Source organism: Schistocerca cancellata, chromosome 3, assembly GCF_023864275.1.
Source record: "Schistocerca cancellata isolate TAMUIC-IGC-003103 chromosome 3, iqSchCanc2.1, whole genome shotgun sequence".
Classification (NCBI taxonomy): Eukaryota; Metazoa; Arthropoda; class Insecta; order Orthoptera; family Acrididae; genus Schistocerca; species Schistocerca cancellata.
In genome coordinates this window covers 512,115,303-512,136,398 of record NC_064628.1, presented here as the reverse complement: position 1 = coordinate 512,136,398, position 21,096 = coordinate 512,115,303, and the positions used below count along the sequence as shown (strand labels likewise).

The following is a 21,096-nucleotide window of genomic DNA, read 5'->3' as shown; positions in this document are numbered from 1 at the left end:
GGAAACTACAGCCCTTTTTTATGAGGGCATGCAGTTCTATTGCCCAGTTAAATGACAATAAATATCCTGAAAGTAAAATAGTCCACCATTGGTAACTCTGGTCTGAGACTCCTCAGAAGGATGTCATAATAAGAAAGAACAAAACTAGATGCTACAGGTCAAAGTGGGGAATGTTAAACCCTTTAATTGGATAGGTAATCTAGAGAATTTAAGAGAGATTGTTAGGCTGGAGTCAGATATAGTGAGAACTAGTGAAGCTTGGTGACAGGATGAACAGAACTACTGATCAGGTGCATAAAGGGTTACAAATACAAAATCAATTATGGGTAATGCAGGAGTAGGTCTAATAATGAATAAGGAAATAGTAATGTGGGTTAAGCTACTACAAACAGCACAGTGAATGCATTACCACAGCCAAGACAGACACAAAGCCAACATTGTCCACAGTAGTACAAGTTTATATGGCAACTATCTCGGCAGGTGACGTAGAGATTGAAAGAATGTATGACGAGATAAAAGAAATTATGCAGGTAGTTATGGGAGCCACAGCCAAGACAGACACAAAGCCAACATTCACCACATTAGTACAAGTTTATGTGGCAACTATCCCTGCAGATTATGTAGAGATTGAAAGAATGTATGATGAGATAAAAGAAATTATTCAGGTAGTTACGGGAGAGTAAAATTTAATTATGATGGGGTGCTGGAATCTGATAGTAGGTAAAGGAATAGAAGGAAAAACAGTAGGAGAATATGGAGTGGGGGAAAGTAATGAAAGAGGAAAGCACCTGGTAGAATTTTGCAAAGACTATAACACAGCAACTGGCAAAGTTGCTCTTCTTGGGCATAATCCTGATTTCCTTGCATAGCATCCAGTTTTCCAGTACCTCCTTACAGCTCTGGAAATTGTGGAAGATGTAGTTTGCAGCATTTCTGATGAAACTGCAACCATCTTCCACTGGAACAACAGCTTTTGCCAGCATCTTCACAGTTTAATGAACTGTTTGCTAGAAAGCTGATTACAATAAACATAGAAAGATCCCACAAACATGTATGACTGAACTGGAAGCAATACAAGGTACAACAATAAATGCTACAAGAGTGGGAAAACATTACATTCTCACATCCAGAGATGCTTTTTTTCAGGTTGAGCAGGAAACAATGATTAAGGTTAGTGCAATAAGCAATTGACACATCATTTTTCATTTTCAGACTAATGATAATATTGTATCAAGAACATAACCCTCTCAGAATAAAGGATAAAGTGTTACTCTTTGGTTAAATGGATAATTACACATCATTTATTATGTGTTGTGGGAAATAAGTAGAAGACAAATGGTTAGCTCTGAGAGATGAATTAGTAACAGCAGCACAGGATCAAATAGGTAAAAAGAATAGGCCTAGTAGAAATCTACCACAGAAGATTTCCAATTTAATTGATGAAAGGGAAAAAAATACAAAAATGAAGCAAACAAAGGTGGTAAAAGGGAGTACAATTGTTTAAGAAATTATATTGACAGCAAGTGCAACAAGGTTAAGCATAAATGGCTAGAGGACTATGTGAGGCTATAGAAGCTTATACAAAAAGGGGCAGAATAGGAACAGCCTACAACCAAATAAAAGAAGCTTTTGGAAGGAGCTGTATGAATATCAAGAGCTCAGGTGGCAAACCAGTATGAAGCAAAAAAGGGAAAGCTGAAAGATAGAAGATGGAAGGAATAAAAAGAAGGGCTGCACAAGGAAAATGAGCTTGAATGCAACATTACTGAAAGAGGAAGTAGATAAAGGTGAGATGGGAGACTTTATACCTGCAAGAAGAATTTGGCAGAACATTGAAAGACCTAAGCCAAAAAAAAGGCCCTGGAGTAGACGTCATTCCCTCAGAGCAACGAATAACCTTGGCAGAACCAGCCATGATAGAACTATTCCATCTGGTGCACAAGATGCACCAGACAAGCAAAATACCCTCAGACCTCAAGAAGAATGTAATAATTATAATTTCAAAGAAACCAGGAGCTGACAGAAAGAAATATTACCAAGTTATCAGCTTAAGAGATCATGGCTACAAAACACTGACACGAATTAATAAAAGAAGATTGGAAACACTGTAGAAGCTAACCTCGTGTAAGATCAATTTGGGGCCTGCAAAAATTTAGGAACACATGAGGCAGTACTAACCCTAAATTTAGCTTAGAAGATAGATTGAATAAAGGTAAACTTATGTTCAGAATTTGTAGAGTTAGAGAATGCTATTGACAATGTTTGAAATTCTGAAGATAGCAGAGGTAAAATACAGAGAGCAAAAGGTTATTTACACCTTGTATGGAAACCAGACAGCAGTTGTAAGAGTATGTCCATGAGATGGGAGATCCATGGACCTTGCCATTGGTGGGGAGGCTTGCGTGTCTCAGTGATACAGATAGCTGTACCGTAGGTGCAACCACAACAGAGGGGTATCTGTTAGGAGGCCAGACAAATGTGAGGTTCCTGAAGAGGGGCAAGCAGCCTTTTCAGTAGTTGCAGGGGAAACAGTCTGGACGATTGACTGATCTGGCCTTGTAACACTAACCAAAACGGCCTTGCTGTGCTGGTACTGCAAACAGCTGAAAGCACGGGGAAACTACAGCCGTAATTTTTCCTGAGGGCATGCAGCTTTACTGTATGGTTAAATGGTGATGGCGTCCTCTTGGGTAAAATATTCCGGAGGTAAAATAGTCCCGCATTCGGATCTCCGGGCGGGGACTACTAAAGAGGATGTCGTTATCAGGAGAAAGAAAACTGGCTTTCTATGGATCGGAGCGTGGAATGTCAGATCCCTTAATCAGGCAGGTAGGTTAGAAAATATAAAAAGGGAAATGGATAGGTTAAAGTTAGATATAGTGGGAATTAAAGAAGTTCGGTGGCAGGAGGAACTGGTCAGGTGACTACAGGGTTATAAATACAAAATCAGGTCAGGTGACTACAGTGTTATAAATACAAAATCAAATAGGGGTAATGCAGGAGTAGGTTTAACAATAAATAGGAAAATAGGAATGCGGGTAAGCTACTACAAACAGCACAGTGAATGCATTATTGTGGCCAAGATAGATACGAAGCCCATGCCTACCACAGTAGTACAAGTTCATATGCCAACTAGCTCTGCAGATGATGAAGAAATTGAAGAAATGTATAATGAAATAAAAGAAATTATTCAGATAGTGAAGGGAGACGAAAATTTAATAGTCATGGGTGACTGAAATTCAGCAGTAGGAAAAGGGAGAGAAGGAAACACAGTAGGTGAATATGGATTAGGGGTAAGAAATGAAAGAGGAAGCCGCCTGGTAGAATTTTGCACAGAGCACAACTTAATCATAGCTAACACTTGGTTCAAGAATCATAAAAGAAGGTTGTATATATGGAAGAAGCCAGGAGATACTGACAGGTTTCAGATAGATTACATAATGGTAAGACAGAGATTTAGGAACCAGGTTTTAAATTGTAAGACATTTCCAGGGGCAGATGTGAACTCTGACCACAATCTATTGGTTATGAACTGTAGATTAAAACTGAAGAAACTGCAAAAAGGTGGGAATTTAAGGAGATGGGACCTGGATAAACTGACTAAACCAGAGGTTGTACGGAGTTTCAGGGAGAGCATAAGGGAACAACTGACTGATGGGGGAAAGAAATACAATACAAGAAGAATGGGTAGCTTTGAGGGATGAAGTAGTGAAGACAGCAGAGGATCAAGTAGGTAAAAAGACGAGGGCTAGTAGAAATCCATGAGTAACAGAAGAAATATTGAATTTAATTGATGAAAGGAGAAAATATAAAAATGCAGTAAATGAAGCAGGCAAAAAGGAATACAAACGTCTCAAAAATGAGATCGACAGGAAGTGCAAAATGGCTAAGTGGGGATGGCTAGATGACAAATGTAAGGATGTAGAGGCTTATCGCACTAGGGGTAAGATAGATAATGCCTACAGGAAAATTAAAGAGACCTTTGGAGATAAGAGAAACACTTGTATGAATATCAAGAGCTCAGATGGAAACCCAGTTCTAAGCAAAGAAGGGAAAGCAGAAAGGTGGAAGGAGTATATAGAGGGTCTATACAAGGGCAATGTACTTGAGGACAGTATTATGGAAATGGAAGAGGATGTAGATGAAGATGAAATGGGAGATATGATACTGCGTGAAGAGTTTGACAGAGCACTGAAAGACCTGAGTCGAAATAAGGCCCCGGGAATAGACAACATTCCATTAGAACTACTGACAACCTTGGGAGAGCCAGGCCTAACAAAACTCTACCATCTGGTGAGCAAGATGTGTGGGATAGGCGAAATACCCTCAGATTTCAAGAAGAATATAATAATTTCAATCCCAAAGAAAGCAGGTGTTGACAGATGTGAAAATTACCGAACTATCAGTTTAATAAGTCACAACTGCAAAATACTAATGCAAATTCTTTACAGATGAATGGAAAAACTAGTAGAAGCCAACCTCGGGGAAGATCAGTTTGGATTCCGTAGAAATGTTGGAACATGTGAGGCAATACTGACCCTACGGCTTATCTTAGAAGCTAGATTAAGGGAAGGCAAACCTAAGTTTCTAGCATTTGTAGACTTAGAGAAAGCTTTTGACAATGTTGACTGGAATACACTCTTTCAAATTCTGAAGGTGGCAGGGGTAAAATACAGGGAGCAATTTGTACAGAAACCAGATGGCAGTTATAAGAGTCGAGGGACATGAAAGGGAAGCAGTGGTTGGGAAGGGAGTGAGACAGGGTTGTAGCCTCTCCCCGATGTTATTCAATCTGTATATTGAGGAAGCAGTGAAGGAAACAAAAGAAAAATTTGGAGTAGGAATTAAAATCCATGGAGAAGAAATAAAAACTTTGAGGTTCGCCGATGACATTGTAATTCTGTCAGAGACAGCAAAGGACTTGGAAGAGCAGCTGAACGGAATGGATAGTGTCTTGAAAGGAGGATATAAAATGAACATCAACAAAAGCAAAACGAGGATAATGAAGCGTAGTCGAATTAAGTCAGGTGATGCTACAGGAATTAGATTAGGAAATGAGACACTTAAAGCAGTAAAAGAGTTTTGCTATTTCTGGAGCAAAATAACTGATGATGGTCAAAGTAGAGCAGATATAAAACGTAGACTGGCAATGGCAAGGAAAGTGTTTCTGAAGAAGAAAAATTTGTTAACATCGAGTATACATTTAAGTGTTAGGAAAATGTTTCTGAAAGCATTTGTATGGAGTGTAGCCATGTATGGAAGTGAAACGTGGATGATAAATAGTTTAGACAAGAAGAGAATAGAAGCTTTCAAAATGTGGTGCTACAGAAGAATGCTGAAGATTTGATGGGTAGATCACGTAACTAATGAGGAAGTATTGAATAGGATTGGGGAGAAGAGGAGTTTGTGGCACAACTTGACTAGAAGAAGGGATCAGTTGGTAGGACATGTTCTAAGGCATCAAGGGATCACCAATTTAGTATTGGAGGGCAGCGTGGAGGGTAAAAATTGTAGAGGGAGACCAAGAGATGAATACACTAAGCAGATTCAGAAGGATGTAGGTTGCAGTAGGTACTGGGAGATGAAGAAGCTTGCACAGGATACAGTAACATGGAGAGCTGCATCAAACCAGTCTAAGGACTGAAGACCACAACAACAACAAGGGTATGAGAGGAAAACTATGGTTGAGAAGGGAATGAGGTAGGGTTGTAATCTATTGCTGTGTTATTCAATCTGTACAGTGAGCAACAAGTAAAGGAAAAATTAACTGTTTCTTGAGAGGAGGATATAAGATAAATAACAACAAAAGCAAAATTAAATCACACGATGATGAAGGAATTATATTAGGACATGAGACCTTAAAAGCAGTAGATCAGTTTTTCTATTTGGGCAGTAAAGCAACTGACACTGGCCACAGTAGAGAGGATATAAAACACAGGTGGGCTGCATCCAGCCTGTTATTGATTTTAATCTGGCCTGCAGAAGAAATTCAGGCTAACATTAAATAAATATACGCTAAAAAATGTGCGCTTTGATGCATAATATGTTGGCATGGTGTTTTTAGTTAGGGGTGTCATTGACACTGGCATGTTACCCAGTAAACATTAATGTCAATTATGCTATAATTTTGACTTTAGGTGCTAGGAATGCTGCTGTGTCACATGATCAGCACCCTGCAAGCTTAATTAACTATGTCAATCAGGCCCACAAGTCACCAAAGGTCAATCAGGCCCACAAGTCACCAAAGGTTGGCCCATACCTGATATAAAATGTAGAGTGGCAATGACAAGAAAAGTATTTCTGAAGAAGAAATATTCATTAATGTCAAATATAAACTTAAGTGCCACAAAGCCTTTTTTGGAGATATTTGTTTGGAGCGTAGACTTGTGTTGATGTGAAACATGTATGATAACCAGTTCAGATAAGAAAAGAATAGGACCTTTCAAATTGTGGTTCTATTGAAGAATGCTGAAGATTAGTTGGGAAGATAGTGTTTTAACTAATGAGAAGGTATTGAATATATTTTTGGAGAAAAGAAGTTTCTGGTACAAACTGACTTAAAGAAGGGATTTGATAGGACACGATCTGAGATATTAGCAAATTTTGAATTTTGCATTGGAGGGAAATGTGTGTGTGTGTGTTTGTGGTTGTGATGGTAGGGGATTGGGGGGGGGGGGGGGGGGGGACTGTAGAGGGAGAGCAAGACTGAAGACCACATACTGTTTCACCCTGGTATGTGTATGAATAGATTGATTCCAATTGTCATTCTCTGAAACTGCAGTCAAAGAAAGATGCATTTTTTAAGATGTACAAGTTTAAATTTCTGAACATTTAATGCCAATTCCCAATCTTTGCACCAATTTAAAATTTTAACCTGATTTCACTGGATATTTGTGCAGATTTCTTCAGACAGTATTTCATTACAGATAACTACATCATCTACAAAAATTCTGAGATTAGCATTAATATTGTCTTCCAGATCATTAATATATAACATATAGTAGAGGTGGTGCTGGCAGTAGTAGTAGTAGTAGTAGTCTTATTAATTCATGGATAATTCTTACAGTGATATTGCACATGTCATAATATTACAGTTTAAAAACAAAACATTCACTGCCTGACAAGAAAAGTTAAGCACCCAGAAGATGATAAGATGTCGATGTAACTTCTTAGATGTAAACACCATTGGCAGATACATAAATAATAAGAGTTGCAATTCCATGTGACAGGTAGAACAGCTACCGGTGTATTAATGTTTTTTGGGTTGTGGGAATTTGAGGGTAGACATACTTGTCATCAAAATTCTGCCTGAACACATCTGAGCACCACAGGAGAAGATCACCACATTGTGCACCAAGCACACTGTAACCCCTTCACATCCACACCTGCCACCCAAGAACAAGTAATGGAGTCCCTGCAAACATTTTGTGTCATCCTGCACCACTGGTCAGTGACTAACAGCATCCGGACTAGGGAATTACCATTTCATCCATTGACATCTCAACAAAAGAGTATGTGCTTGGAATTCTGCTGTGCCGAGGATGCACGATTGCTGACGACTGGCACCACATAATGTTCAACAATGAATCATGATACTGCACTTCCTCAGTTGACCACCATCAATGAATATGCGGAGACAGGTCCCATCCTTCCAATGTTTTGGAGAGACACAGTGGTGTTACTCCTGGTGTCATGGCGTGAGAAGCCTTCAGGTGTGATTTCAGACATGGCTGGTAGTTACTGAGGGAACTCTGATGACACAACAGTATGTCATGGACATCCTGTGTCCTCATGTGTTTACCTCTCATGCAACAGTATCATGGTGCCATTTTTCAACAGTACAATGCTTGTTCATACACAGCATGTGTCTCTATGAACTGTGTGTGTGATGCTGGGTTACTCCTGTGGCTAGCAAAATACCCGGATCTGTCCCTGATAGAATGTGTGTAGGATCAGCCCAGACATCAACTTTGTCACCCTGCCAGTATCCAGGATATCAAGGACCAGCTACAACAGATATGCATCTGCTTGTCTCAGGTGAGGCCACAACAGCTTTATGACAGACTTCCCAATTAAATCAGTGCATGCATCATAGCCAGAGGGGGTTGGGGTGGGGGCAACATAATACTGATAAGTGGCATCATGCTGCCAAGTTATTTGTAAATTTGACTCGATTCTGTAATCACTGAAACAACATCGTACACCCTCTCAACCCATGAAGTTTTCCCTTCCCCTTCTGGGTGCTTCACTTATTTTGTTTGGCATTGTACAATTCATATATTGGTATTTATATACAGGCTGAGTCTGGCAAAGATGTGGCAGGTAGTTGGCTACAGCCTTATTGTAGGAACCATCCCAGCACTTACATGAAGTAAGTTATGGAAACCACGGCAAATCTAAATCAAAATTTCTCTGCAGTAGCTGAAGAACGTTCATTCACGAAGTTTGCTAGCTGGAGAGCATCATATATTACTTATTCCCCATGCCAGATGTATGATTCATGCTATTTTTACTTTTGTTTTCAGTTTCTTTGAAAAATCTTCATTTTTTACTTCCAATAAGAGTTTATTCACAGTGTTGCAAGAATATTTATGGAAATAATTTAATTTCTCATCTACTATATGTCCTTGGTAAATTTCTTCCCATTGTGCATCCAGTAAATTCTCTCTGAAAAATATGACCGAATCACTATTTCTGATACTGCGAAATTGTACTTTTCCCATCTTATTGATGGGAATTCCCAGTTGCCACCATTTAACCATCATGGTTATATATAGGGCTAACATGTATTTCATGAAAGACAATGGGTTTGGAAATGAACTATAAATTACTGCTGAGCTATGTCCTTCTGTTACTTATATATTTTTATTTATTATCATTAACCAACAAATTCTGAAACAGACAATCTTGCATATCAAGTTCTACAACATATTTAATAGTTTACCATCTTACTGCTAGAAATATGTTTTTTAACTGTCAAATGTGGTATATCCATGGTCTAGGGGTAGCATCTCTGACTGGTATTAGAAACGTCCTTGCTCATGGGTTGAAGCCTTCCCACTGCTTTAATTTTGAATAAAAATCATCAGCAATGGTGGCCGGAGACTTCCAGTATAAAATGTTACCATCGTTCTGCCACAAGCCTTGTCAAAGAGGTTGGAGGAATGAACAGAGGTTAATGGCACTCTCTTTTACTTGGGGTGAAAACTGCCCCTAAAAAGTGGAAGAATCAGCAATGATCAATGGCACGAGAATGCAGGAGGCAATGGAAGCCACTGAATTAAAGACACATACTGCGTATCAATGGTCATGTGGCCTCTAATCGAAAGAAAAAGTGTCAGATGATATCGCCTTTGGCGAAATATTCCAGATTAGTCCCCCATTTGGATCTCCAGGGGAGGACTGCCAAGGGGAAGGTGCCCAAGAAAAAACAACTGACTAACCAATGAAAGGGTAACATTATATGAGTTGGGGCATAGAATGTCAGAAGTTTGAATGTGGTAGGAAAGCTAGAAAATGTGAAAAGGGAAATGCAGAGGCTCAATCTAGACATAGTGAGGATCAGAGCAGTGAAATTTAAGGAAGACAATGACTTATGGTCAGACGAGTATAGAGTAATACCCACAGCAGCAGAAAATGGTAAAATGGGAGTAGGATTTGTTATGAATAGTAAGGTAGGCAGAGAATGGGTTACTGTGAACGGTTCAGTGACAGGGTTGTTCTCATCAGAATCAACAGCAAACCAACACCAACGGCAGTAGTTCATTATACATGCCAATGTTGCAAGCAGAAGATGAAGAGATACTGAAAGTATATGAGGATGCTGTATGGGTAATTCAGTATGTAAAGGGAGATGAAAATCTAATAGTTGTGAAGGACTGGAATGCAGTTGTAGGGGAGCAGAAGAGGAAAGGGTTACACGAGAATACAAGCTTGGTTGTAGGAATGAGAGAAGAGTAAAACTAATTAAGTTCTGCAACAAATATCAGTTAGTAATAGTGAATACTCTTTCCAAGAATCACAAGAGGAGGAGGTATACCTGGAAAGACTGGGAGATACAGGAATATTCCAGTTAGATTACATTATGGTCAGGCAGAGATTCCAAAATCAGATATTGGATTGTAAGGCATACCATTGAACAGATGTATACTCTACTCAAAAGTTAGTAATGATAAAGAGTATGTTGAAGTTTAACAGACTAGCCAGGGAGAATCAATGCACAAAGAACTCAGATACAAAAGTACAAAGGTATGAAGAGATTTGCTTGAAGTTCTCTGAGGCTGTAGATACTGGGATGATGAATAGTTCAGTAGGCAGTTCAGTTGAAGAGGTATGGACATCTCTAAAAAGGGAAATCATGGAAGCTGGGAAGAAAAATGTAGATACAAGGAAGGTAATAACTGCAAAGAAGTCTTGGATAACAGAAGAAATACTTCAGTTGATCAATGACAAAAGGAAGTACAAAAATATGCAGGGAAATTCAGAAATATGTCACTTAGGAACAAAATAAATAGGAAGTGCAGGCAAACAAAGACGAAATGATTACACAAAAAATGTTAAGAAATCTAAAAACAAATGGTTGTCAAATCATCTGACTCAGCGTACAGAAAAGTCAAAACAATCTTCTGTGAAATTAATGGCAAAGACAGTAAAATTAAAAGTGCTTTGGGAATTCTGCTGTTAAATGTAGAGGAGGCAGCAGATACAGGGAAAGAGTACATTGACTGATAACATGATAGAAGATGAAACAGGAGTCGATAGGAAAGAGACAAGGGATCCAGTATCAGAATCAGTATTTAAAAGATCTTTGGATGACTTAAGATCAAATAAGGCAGAAGGGATAGATAACATTCCATCAGAATTTCTAAAATCATGGGGGGAAGTGGCAACAAAAGACTATCCCTGTTGGTGTGTAAAGTATATAGGACTGACGAAATACCAATAGACTTTCGGAAAAACATTATCCACGCAGCTTCAAAGACAGCAAGATCTGACAACTGTGAAACTTATCACACAATCAGCTCAACAACTCTTGCATCCAAGAATAATATGCAGAAGAATGGAAAAGAAAACTGAGGATATGTTAGATGACAAGCAGTTTGGCACTAGGAAAGGTAAAGGCACCAGAGAGGCAGTTCTGATCTTGTGGCTAACAATGGAAGCAAGACTGCAGAAAAATCAAGACACCTTCATAGGATTTGTCGAACAGAAAAAGTATTCAACAATGTAAAATGGTGCAAATGTTTAAAATTCTGAGAAAAATACAGGTAAGCTACAGGGAAAGATGGATAATATGCAACATGCACAAGAACCAAGAGAGAAGAGTAAGAGTGGAAAACCAAAAATAAAGTGCTCAGATTAACAAGTGTGTGAGACAGGGGTACAGTCTTTCACCCCTTCCATTCAATCTATATATTGAAGAAGCAATGACAGAAATAAAAGAAAGGTTAAGGAGTGGGATTAAAATTCACCACTGATGATGTTGTTATCCTCAGTGAACATGTAGATAAATTACAGGATCTGTTGAATGGAATGAACAGTACAATGAGTACACACTGAGAGTAGTTAAAAAAAGGTGGAAGTCAAGAAGCATAGCAGAAATGAGAACAGTGAGAAACTGAACATCAGAATTGGGAATGACAATGTAGACGAAGTTAAGGAATTCTGCTAACTAGACTACAAAATAACCCATGATGGATGGAGCAAGGAGGACATAAAAAGTAGACTGGCACTGGCAAAAAGGGCATTTCAGCCAAGAGAAGTCAACTAGTATCAAACACAGGCCTTAATTTGAGGAAGAAATTTCAGAGAGTGTATGTTTGGAGCACAACATTGTATGGTAGTGAAGCATGGACTGTGGAAAAACTGGTACACAAGAGAATCAAAGCTTTTGAGATGTGATGATACAAAAGAATGTTGAAAATTAAGTAGACTGATAAGGTAAGGAACAAGGTGGTTCTCCACAGAATCGGTGAAGAAGGAATATACGGAAAACAATGACAAGAAGAAGGGACAGGATTATAGGACATCTGTTAAGACATCAGGGAATAACTTCTATGGTACCAGAGGGAGCTGTAAAGGGTAGAAACTACATCTACATCTACATGTATACTCTGTAAAAATCACTGTGAGATGCATGGCAGAGGGTACGTCCCACTGTATGAGTTATTAGGGTTTCTTCCTCTTCCATTCATGTATGGAACGCAGAAAGAATGACTTTTTGAACACCTATGTGCATGCAATAATTATTCTGATCTTATCCTCAAGATCCCTGTGTGAGCAATATGTAGAGGATTGTAGTATATGCCTAGAGCCGTCATTTAAAACCAGTTCTTGAAACTTAGTTACTAGATTTTCTTGGGATAGTTTATGTCTATCTTCAAGAGTCTTCCAGTTCAATTCCTTCAGTATCTCTGTGACGCTCTCCCATGGATCAAACAAACCTGTAACCATTCATGCTGCCCTTCTCTGTATACATTCAATACCTGCTGTCGTTCTGTTTGGAACGGGTTCCACACATTTGAGTAATATTCTAGAACAGGCCGCACAGGTGATCAGTAAGCAATGTCATTTGTAGACTGATGGCACTTCCCCAGAATCTATCAATAAACCAAAGTCTACCACCTGCTTTACCCAAGACTGGGCCTATGTGATCATTCCATTTCATACCCCTTCAAAGTGTTACACCCAGGTATTTGTATGAGTTGTCCAATTCCAACACTGACTCATTGATATTATAGTCATAGGATACTATATTCTTTCGTTCTGTGAAGTGAATTATTTTTCATTTATGAACATTTAAAGCAAGTTGCCAATCTTTGCACCACTTTGAAATCTTATCAAGAACTGACTTAATATTTATGCAGCTTCTTTCAGTCAGTACTTCATAATAGATAACTGTGTCATCTGCAAAACAGTCTGAGATTTCTATTAATATTGCCTGCATGGCCATTAATATACGAAATGAACAGCAAGGATCCCATCACACTGCTGTGGCCACCCACTTCCTACATCATAGAGCCTACTGCATTGGCATCCCACTTCACGTCCAACCAACATGGAATGCCTGCATCACAGGGTATACATTCACCAGGAAAACCTACATCGCCTGTGCAGTCAACACAAATATTTAATGGCGGCCACAACATAAACACAACACCAGGTCTCCACCAATGGCTGCCAGGGAACATTACCGATTCGCTGAGCCTGCAGAACAGCTTCACCAGTGGTCGCAGCTATCCCAGGAACTACTTTTATAAGCCAGGCATGTTATCGCAAATAGTTCCAGCAGAGACATCCACCAAATGTGCTTTACAGGGCGGCACACTGCCAGCAAAGGGCAATTCAATGCAATGCTTGGAAGTATACAGAGCTACCATCCCAGCAGCCATGGCCAGACATCTCTTCTATCTGGCCGATCTCTTGCAGATAGACTCGGTATAGTCAACGAATATCTTGACATTGTAGAATTGTTTTATTGTGATCTCTCCCCATGAAGAGTTGGGTTTTTTCTATTGTTGTTATTTTATATTTGTAACGGTCCGCAGTTGGGATCAAGTCTGTTGTTCTTTTGGTGATTGTATTATTGTTTTGTTTTGGTGAGTTCAATAAATTGTTTTCAGACTTGTCTTTTCTGCATTTCTACTCTCCTAGTGCAGATACTTCAGTGGTGATTAGTTGGTTTAAGAGTTTCCCACATTTGCTCAGTTGTTGTCCGCTACGGCAGATGGTATTTCAGGTATTGATGAACCCTCAGTGTGAGTCATAATGCTATTGAAAAGTGTGCAACAAATGAACGAGCTCATTATTCAGCATTTACAGGTGACATCCACCCCCTCCCCCTTTGGGGTGCCTATGTATGGGTCCCACCCAGTTTCCCAGCTTCTGGGGTTCTGTGCTGCGCCCCCTGCATTCCCCAAGTTCGACAAATCCGTTGAGCCTTGGGGCAACTACATGGGTCGTCTGAAGCAACACTTTATGGCTCATGATGTCACTAGTGACGTTCAGTGTTGTACATTATTTCACGCCTATATGGGCCCACAAGTTTCTCACCTTCTGCAATAGTTGCATCCCAAATCAGAACCTCATACTCTCTCCTATGAGGCATAGACTTCTAGTCTCTTGGATTACTTTTACTCTCAGGTCCATGTGGCGGTGGCATGTCACAAGTATTTTTGTTGTCAGAAGCTTCCCAAGCAGTCATACAGAGAATGGATTGCTATGCTGCAAAGTCTCTCCCATGACTGTCAGTTTTTCTGTGGCAACCCCCATTGCAAGCAGTCTTATGGTTTGGCACTCATTCATGATATGATTCTCGTCCATGTCCCAGATGATACCTTACAGACTTATCTTCTGAAGGTGAAAGGTCCCTCTTTAGGCACCTGTTTATCCATTATCCACACTTATGAGCAGTTCTTTCATCCTGTTTCCACGCTGCAGTCCCTTGCTCAGGTCTTTGCCGCCTGCCCCTGTGATGCCGGTTCACATCACCAGAGCCACCGCAGCAGCGCCAGGGGCCCCCTCTTGAGGCCACACCCGCCCTCCAGGACCAGGGTGCCAGTCCCCACCTGCGCCAATGGCGAAGCAGCAGCAGCAGCAACATCGGTTGCCCTCCTGTCGCCAATGCTTTGTCACACATCAGAGGCAAGATTGCCACTGCCAGAGGGTGACCTATTCAGCATGCAGGAAGCAGGCTCACAAAGCCGAGGTCTTTCGGGTGTCATAGTTAATGGCCGTGTATCACACTGCTTTGGACACCTCCGATGTTGTCATAGATGAGACAGAACCGCTGCCCCCAATTTCCTTCATGGGGTCGGTTTTTCTGCACACGATGGCTGTGATCACTCTGACTGTGCATTAGGATGGCACTTCTCTCCCTTTTCAAGTGGATACAGGGTCTTCCACCGCTGTCATCAATGTAGATTCCCACTGTCAGTTCGGTTCACCACTGCTTCGTCTGTTCCATACTTCCCTGAAGAGCTACAGCAACGATATCATCTGCCTAGCGGGATGGTTCTTGGCTTGGGTCCAGTATCTCACTCATGATGTCATAGCCTGGGTTTTGGTCCTCGCTGCCCCCAAGGCCACCAACTTATTGGAAATGGATCATTTTCCCTTACTGGGCCTGCAGATACTGAAAGGGTACAGTACCGCCCGACATTGAAAATAGGTACAACATACTTCATTATTTTTGTCAGAACAACATATTTTTTTTGTAAAATAACTCAATTTCAATTAATACAGCGAAGCCGGATACCAGTGTGGGAAAGAATTACAATTTATTTATTTAATTGATCACATGTGCACTCCCACAAAGTAAATCCCTACATCCAGTTTGGTGAGATCTGTGAAATGTATGAATGTATGGTCGTCTGCTAACCGCAGATAGTGAATGTGAATATATGATCATCTTTGAGACGATCCTTTGATGGGACCAAAGAGATGAAACTTACCCGAGCTTTGAGCGCCTGAAATGTGGCTGACCAATACGGTAGCAAGATGCTCCCCCACTTCAGCAGAGGTGCGACAGGACCTCGAGAACGGCCATGTTTCAGCACTCTGCCGCTGGATCTTGTGCTGTTAAGACCTGTTTTAGTTGTGCTCCATAAAGACAAAAGAGTGGAGACATGGTATGCATGTGGAATATTTAAGAGTAGTTTGAAATAATAATTTCTCTATTTCAGGAACTTTTGTGGGGAGAATTAAATGTCAGGCAGGTAATATTAATGGAACTGTAGTAATCTTCGGAAGTGACCAACGGTCACAATGAAACCACGTGTAGCAATAAGTTGAAATACTTCCGTATGCTTAAGTTAAGCTGAATTACTAGCGTGTGTATAATAAGTTGAAATATTTAAGAAATAGCGTGTGTACCATAAGTTGAAATATTTAAGAAATGGCGTGTGCAGGACTTGAAATTAGAGATGAGTACTTCCACGTGGTGAGTACTGTGTGGGTCTCCATCTGTGTATGAGACAAAGGATAAAGAGAAGTACTCGTCCATGGTATCAGTTGAGGACTCGCGTGTGTGATGAATATGTTCTTAATATCACTTTGCATGATATGATTCCGTGTGACGCTAGATTCAAACTCTGAGAGAGAAGCAAGGTGAGTCGGCTGTCTATCCAGCAACGCCACTTGGCTTGCATTGCACAGGAAGACGTGCAAATATCTCCAGAGTTCATAGTAGGAAAGTAGAATTACAAAGTGGGGCAGTGTCGTGTGAAACTGGGATAAATACTAATTGAAGTGGGAAAGGTGAAAGTGATATGTTGTGACTATATAGTGTTTTGTATTCCATGTCGTAGTGTGGTGTATATCATGTAATTTGGGTATGTGTGGTCTGCATGGGAGAGTAGCAAGGTAGTTTCAGAGGTAGTGGTTATGCTTGTTCCTTCTGTACTGCTCAGTCTGGAGGAAAGTTTCATGATGATGATTGTGAGAGTCGAAGTGTGAGAAATAATAAAAGATCCACCATCCTATCCAGAAAGTGCACTGTAGCGTTAAATAATTATGAGACCATAATATAGAGATTCACCAATGTAAAGCCATGCCCACTGGGCGGAATTTCTCATGTGTTATTGTTGTAGGTTATAGAATTTGTGTGTTTAGGTTATAGAATTTATCGGAATAAATAAGATAGTGAAAAGAAAAAGATTGGTGGACTTTTCCTTCGAATTGTATGTTGTCATGATGTCCCGAATTTATAATGTGTGCGCCATTTATATTCAGTGCGGTGACCACGTGTTGATAAAAGCCGTTAAATAAAAGACATAAAGAAAATGTGGTATTGCCAGTGCGTAGTGAACAGTCTGAGTTCTGTAAATCACTGATAGTCAGATGTGCGTTTCCGTTGCGTATTATTCATACAGGAGGATAATTTGTAACTTAATTGTGAGTACGAGAGTTCATGTTACTCGATAAATAAGAATGAATCCACTCGCTTGGCAGACCACTCATCTTGCAGGCCTGACTGCTTGATGCCACAGTATGAGCAAGGCATGTGGGTGCCTCTCAATACATGACTTGGGCCTGGCCGTTCAGTCATTGTCGGCAGACAATCACTTGCAGCAGCTTCCGGATGACTGCCCAGACATGTTCTCTGCCACATCTCCGGGGGTATCCGGGTTTGCAGCCCATATCGAACCCTCCCCTCAGTGGTCCCAAAGTTCCACAACGCTCACTCGATACCGTTCGCCCTTTGTGACAAACTACGGCAGGAGCTTTGTCACCCTGGACTTGGCCCAGAACCTCCGGTGCCTCTTGCATGTTCTTCAGGATACCGGCTTACGTTGCAACAAGGAGAAATGTCTTTTTTTTGTTCCTCAGGTGACCAATGGCATTCGACTGATGCTCCAATATGTTGAGGCTATTCAGCAGCTGCCACACCTGAAAGGCAACTCCCAGCTCAAGTCAGTCCTTGGTCAACTCAATTACTACTGCCATTTTATCCCACATGCCGCGGCTCTGGTAGAACCCCTTCACCGTCTCCTCCATAAGAATGTTACCTGGGACTGGTCGTCGGCTTGTGACAGGGCATTCCACTGTCTGAAGTCTCCTCTCCTGACGCCGGCTTGCCTTGTCCCTTATGATCCCACCAAGCCTCTCACCTTGGCTGCCGGTGCGTCAGACTACGGTGTAGGAGCCGTCTTGTCTCACACCATCAACGGAGTCAAGTGCCCAGTGGCCTTCATCTCCTAAATGCTATCCCCAGCTCAGCGTAACTACAGCCAAATTGAGAAGGAGGCCTTGGCAATCATCTTTGGGTTTAAGAAATTCCACTATTTCATCTATGGCCATTGCTTTGCCTTATACACTGATCACAAGCCTCTGGTCTCGTTGTTCAGCACTTTGTCCACCATCCCCATGAGGACTGCTCGCCGCCTCCAGTGCTGGGCATTGTTCCTCATGGAATATTCCTATGACATCCATTTTTGGGCCACAGCTCTCCATGGCAATGTAGATCTTCTCTCCTGTCTCCTGGTGGGCGCTGACCCTGAGTTCAATGCTGACCCGACTGCCTGTTTCCACTTGGATGACACCACTGCCGAGGCAGCTGCTGATATGCCGCTGGATGCCAAGCTAGTCGCATGTTGCATGGCTGATGACCCGACCCTCCAGGTGCTGATGCACCACGTCTAGCATGGGTGGCCATCAGACCGTCGTCAGCTGCCACAGTTAGAGGTCTGGGCCTAATGGCACTGCTGCCAGGACCTGTCTGTCAGAGACTGCCACCAGGACCTGTCTGTCAGAAATGGGGTTCTCCTCATCTTGGGTGATAATGATCATTGGTAGGTTGTGCTGCCGCCCTCCCTCCACCAGTGGGCCTTGGAGCTCCTTCACATTTGTCATTGGGGGATTGTCCTGACGAAACAGCTTGCCTACCAGCATGTCTACTGGAGGGGGATGGATGCCACCATCATCCAGATGGTGGCCTCATGTCTCTCTTGTCAACGGCACCAGTCAGTGCCCCCTCGACGCCTGTTCCTGTGGCCTCCTGCTCCTTCTCCTTGGTCCACGTCCAGTTTGCTCTTGGAATTCCCTGGCCCATTCCTCAGCTCCTCCTGGCTTATCCTTGTGGACGATGGCAGTGGATTTCCTTATGTCTCCCAAATGTCCTCCACGACACCCGCCTGTATCACCCAAGCTCTTTCCTGGATCTTTGTCACTGGGGGCCTTCTGGAGAAGTTGGTGATCAACAACAGCCCTCAATTTACATCTGCTTAATTAACCTCTTTCTGCACCACCCTGGGCATCCAGTTAATTCATACTGCTCCCTTTCATCCTGCATCTAACGGATTAGCCAAACGGTTTGTCCGTACATTCAAAATCCAGATGTCGAAATTGCGTCCCCAACATTCCCTGGATGGTGGCACCCTACCCTCTTTCTTTACTACTACGTCCACTGTTTAGGATGGGCCTTCTCCAGCTGAAAAACTTCAAGGCCACCCTGATCATTCCCCCTTGTCTCTCCATTTTCATCTCCTCCCGACCCAGCTCTTCTGCATTTGGCAGGGCCCCATTTTTCTCTGCAGGATCTGGTCTGGGCGATGGTGTTCACCTGGAATCATCCTCGGTGGGTCCCCACTAGGGTCTTGTTGCTCATCGGCCATGCTATGGCAGCAGTCACCCTTGACGAGAGCATGGTGTGCCAGAAGCACACCAACCAGCTTTACCCTAGTGTGGTCCGCAGCCGGCTCCTCTGCTGTCTCCATGGCTGTTGGCCCTCGGGGATGACGGTGCTCCTCTCCCTGCCTGACTGCCATCTTCACCACCACTACTGGTCACACCCCAGGTGGACCCTCCAGCAGAGGTCCCTATGCCCATGGAGGTGGATCCTGCACCTACGACTACCTCCAGTCTCCTGTGGCAGGTGGACCCGGGGTCCAATATCGAGATGAGCCTTCCACTCGCTCCTGGAAGAGGTGGGGGGGGGGGGGGGGGGGGGGAGGTCTGCTGTGGCCACCCACTTCATATATTGTAGTGCATACTGCATCGGCATCCCACTTCATGTCCAACCAACACAGGATGCCTGCATCACAGGCCGTATGTTCACTAGGAAAACCTACATCATCTGTGTTGTCAACACAAATATTTACCGAGGGCCACAACATAAACAACGGCATTTAGGGACCACTACCCATTTGAAAAGCCTGCAGAACACCTTCACCAGAGTTTGAAGCTAGCCCAGGAACTACTTTGATATGCCAGGCATGTGATCGCAAATAGTTCCGGCAGGTACATCCGCCAAATTGACTTTATAGGGTGGCACAATGTCGGCAAGGGGCAGTTTGACGCACGCTTGTAAGTGTACAGAGCTGCCACCCTGGCAGCCATGGAAGGATGCCTATTCCAGCTGGCCACTCTCTTGCAGGTGGACTTGGTATAACCGACAAACATCTTGACATTGTAGAATTGTTGTATTGTGATCTCTCCCCATGAAGAGTCAGGTCTTTTCTATTATTATTTATTATTTTATATTTGTGACGATCCACAGTTGCGATTGAGTCTGTTGTTCCATTCATGACTGTATTATTGTTTTGTTTTGGTGAGTCCAATAAATTGTTTTCGTACTTGAGTTTTCTGCATTGCTATTCTGCTACCGCAGATACTTCGCACACTTCCCTGGGGAACACCTGAAGTTACTTCTACATCTGCAGATGACTCCATCCAAGATAACACACTGCATCATTCCTACCAAAAAGTCCTTAATCCAATCACAAATTTCACTTGATACAACATATGACTATGCTTTTGACAATAAGTTTACATATAGTATTGAATCAAATGCTTTTTGGAAATCAAGAAATACTGCATCAACCTAACTGCCTTGATACAAAGCTTTCAGTACAACATGTGAGAAAAGTGCTAGTTGGGTTTCACATGATCGATGTTTTAAGATTCCATGCTGGCTGGCATGGAGGAGGTCATTCTGATCAGGATGCCTCATTATGTTTGAGCTCGGAAAATGTTCTATGATTCTAGAACAAATTGATGTCAACAATATTGGACAGAAGTATTGTGAATAATTTCTACTACCCTTCTTGTAACAGAATCCAATGGCTTTGCCGCAGTGGTAACACCGGTTCCCGTCAGATCACTGAATTTAAGCACTGTCGGGCTAGGCTAGCACTTGGATGGGTGACCATCCAGTCTGCCAAGTGCTGTTGGCAAATGGGGTGCACTCATCCCTTGTGAGGCAAACTGAGGAGCTATTTGATTGAGAAGTAGTGGCTCGGATCTCGGAAACTGACATACGGCCAGAAGAGCAGTGTGCTGACCACATGCCCTCCATATCCGACTCCAGTGATGCCTGTGGGCTGAGGATGAGAAGGCGGCCAGTCAGTACCTTTGGGCCTTCATGGCCTGTTTGGAAGGAGTCTTGTACACAGGTGTCACCTGTGCTTTTTTCCAAGAACTGAGTATGGTATTTTGTTCAAGGGATCTATGATAGATTGCAGTTAGAAGAGGGGCTAACTCATCCAAACATTCTGTATAGAATCACATAGGGCCCTGGAGTTTTGTTCAGTTTTGACGGTTTCAGCTGTTTCTCAACACCACTGACACCAATACTTATTTAATTCATCTTTTCAGGGG

General features: G+C 42.1%; 1 protein-coding gene and 1 pseudogene across 1 annotated transcript in view; one reads left to right on the top strand and one right to left on the bottom strand.

Annotated features, from left to right (window-relative positions):
• LOC126176388 (dynein axonemal assembly factor 11) overlaps positions 1-19,214 on the bottom strand; it is a 189,226-nt gene extending 170,012 nt beyond the window's left edge. The window contains exon 1 of the mRNA XM_049923546.1: positions 18,993-19,214. Within this exon, the coding sequence (XP_049779503.1) occupies positions 18,993-19,214 (222 nt within the window). The remainder of the gene's footprint in view (positions 1-18,992) is intronic.
• Positions 19,215-20,554: 1,340 nt separating this feature from the next.
• LOC126177700 (5S ribosomal RNA) lies at positions 20,555-20,672 on the top strand (annotated as a pseudogene).
• Positions 20,673-21,096: the final 424 nt, after the last annotated feature.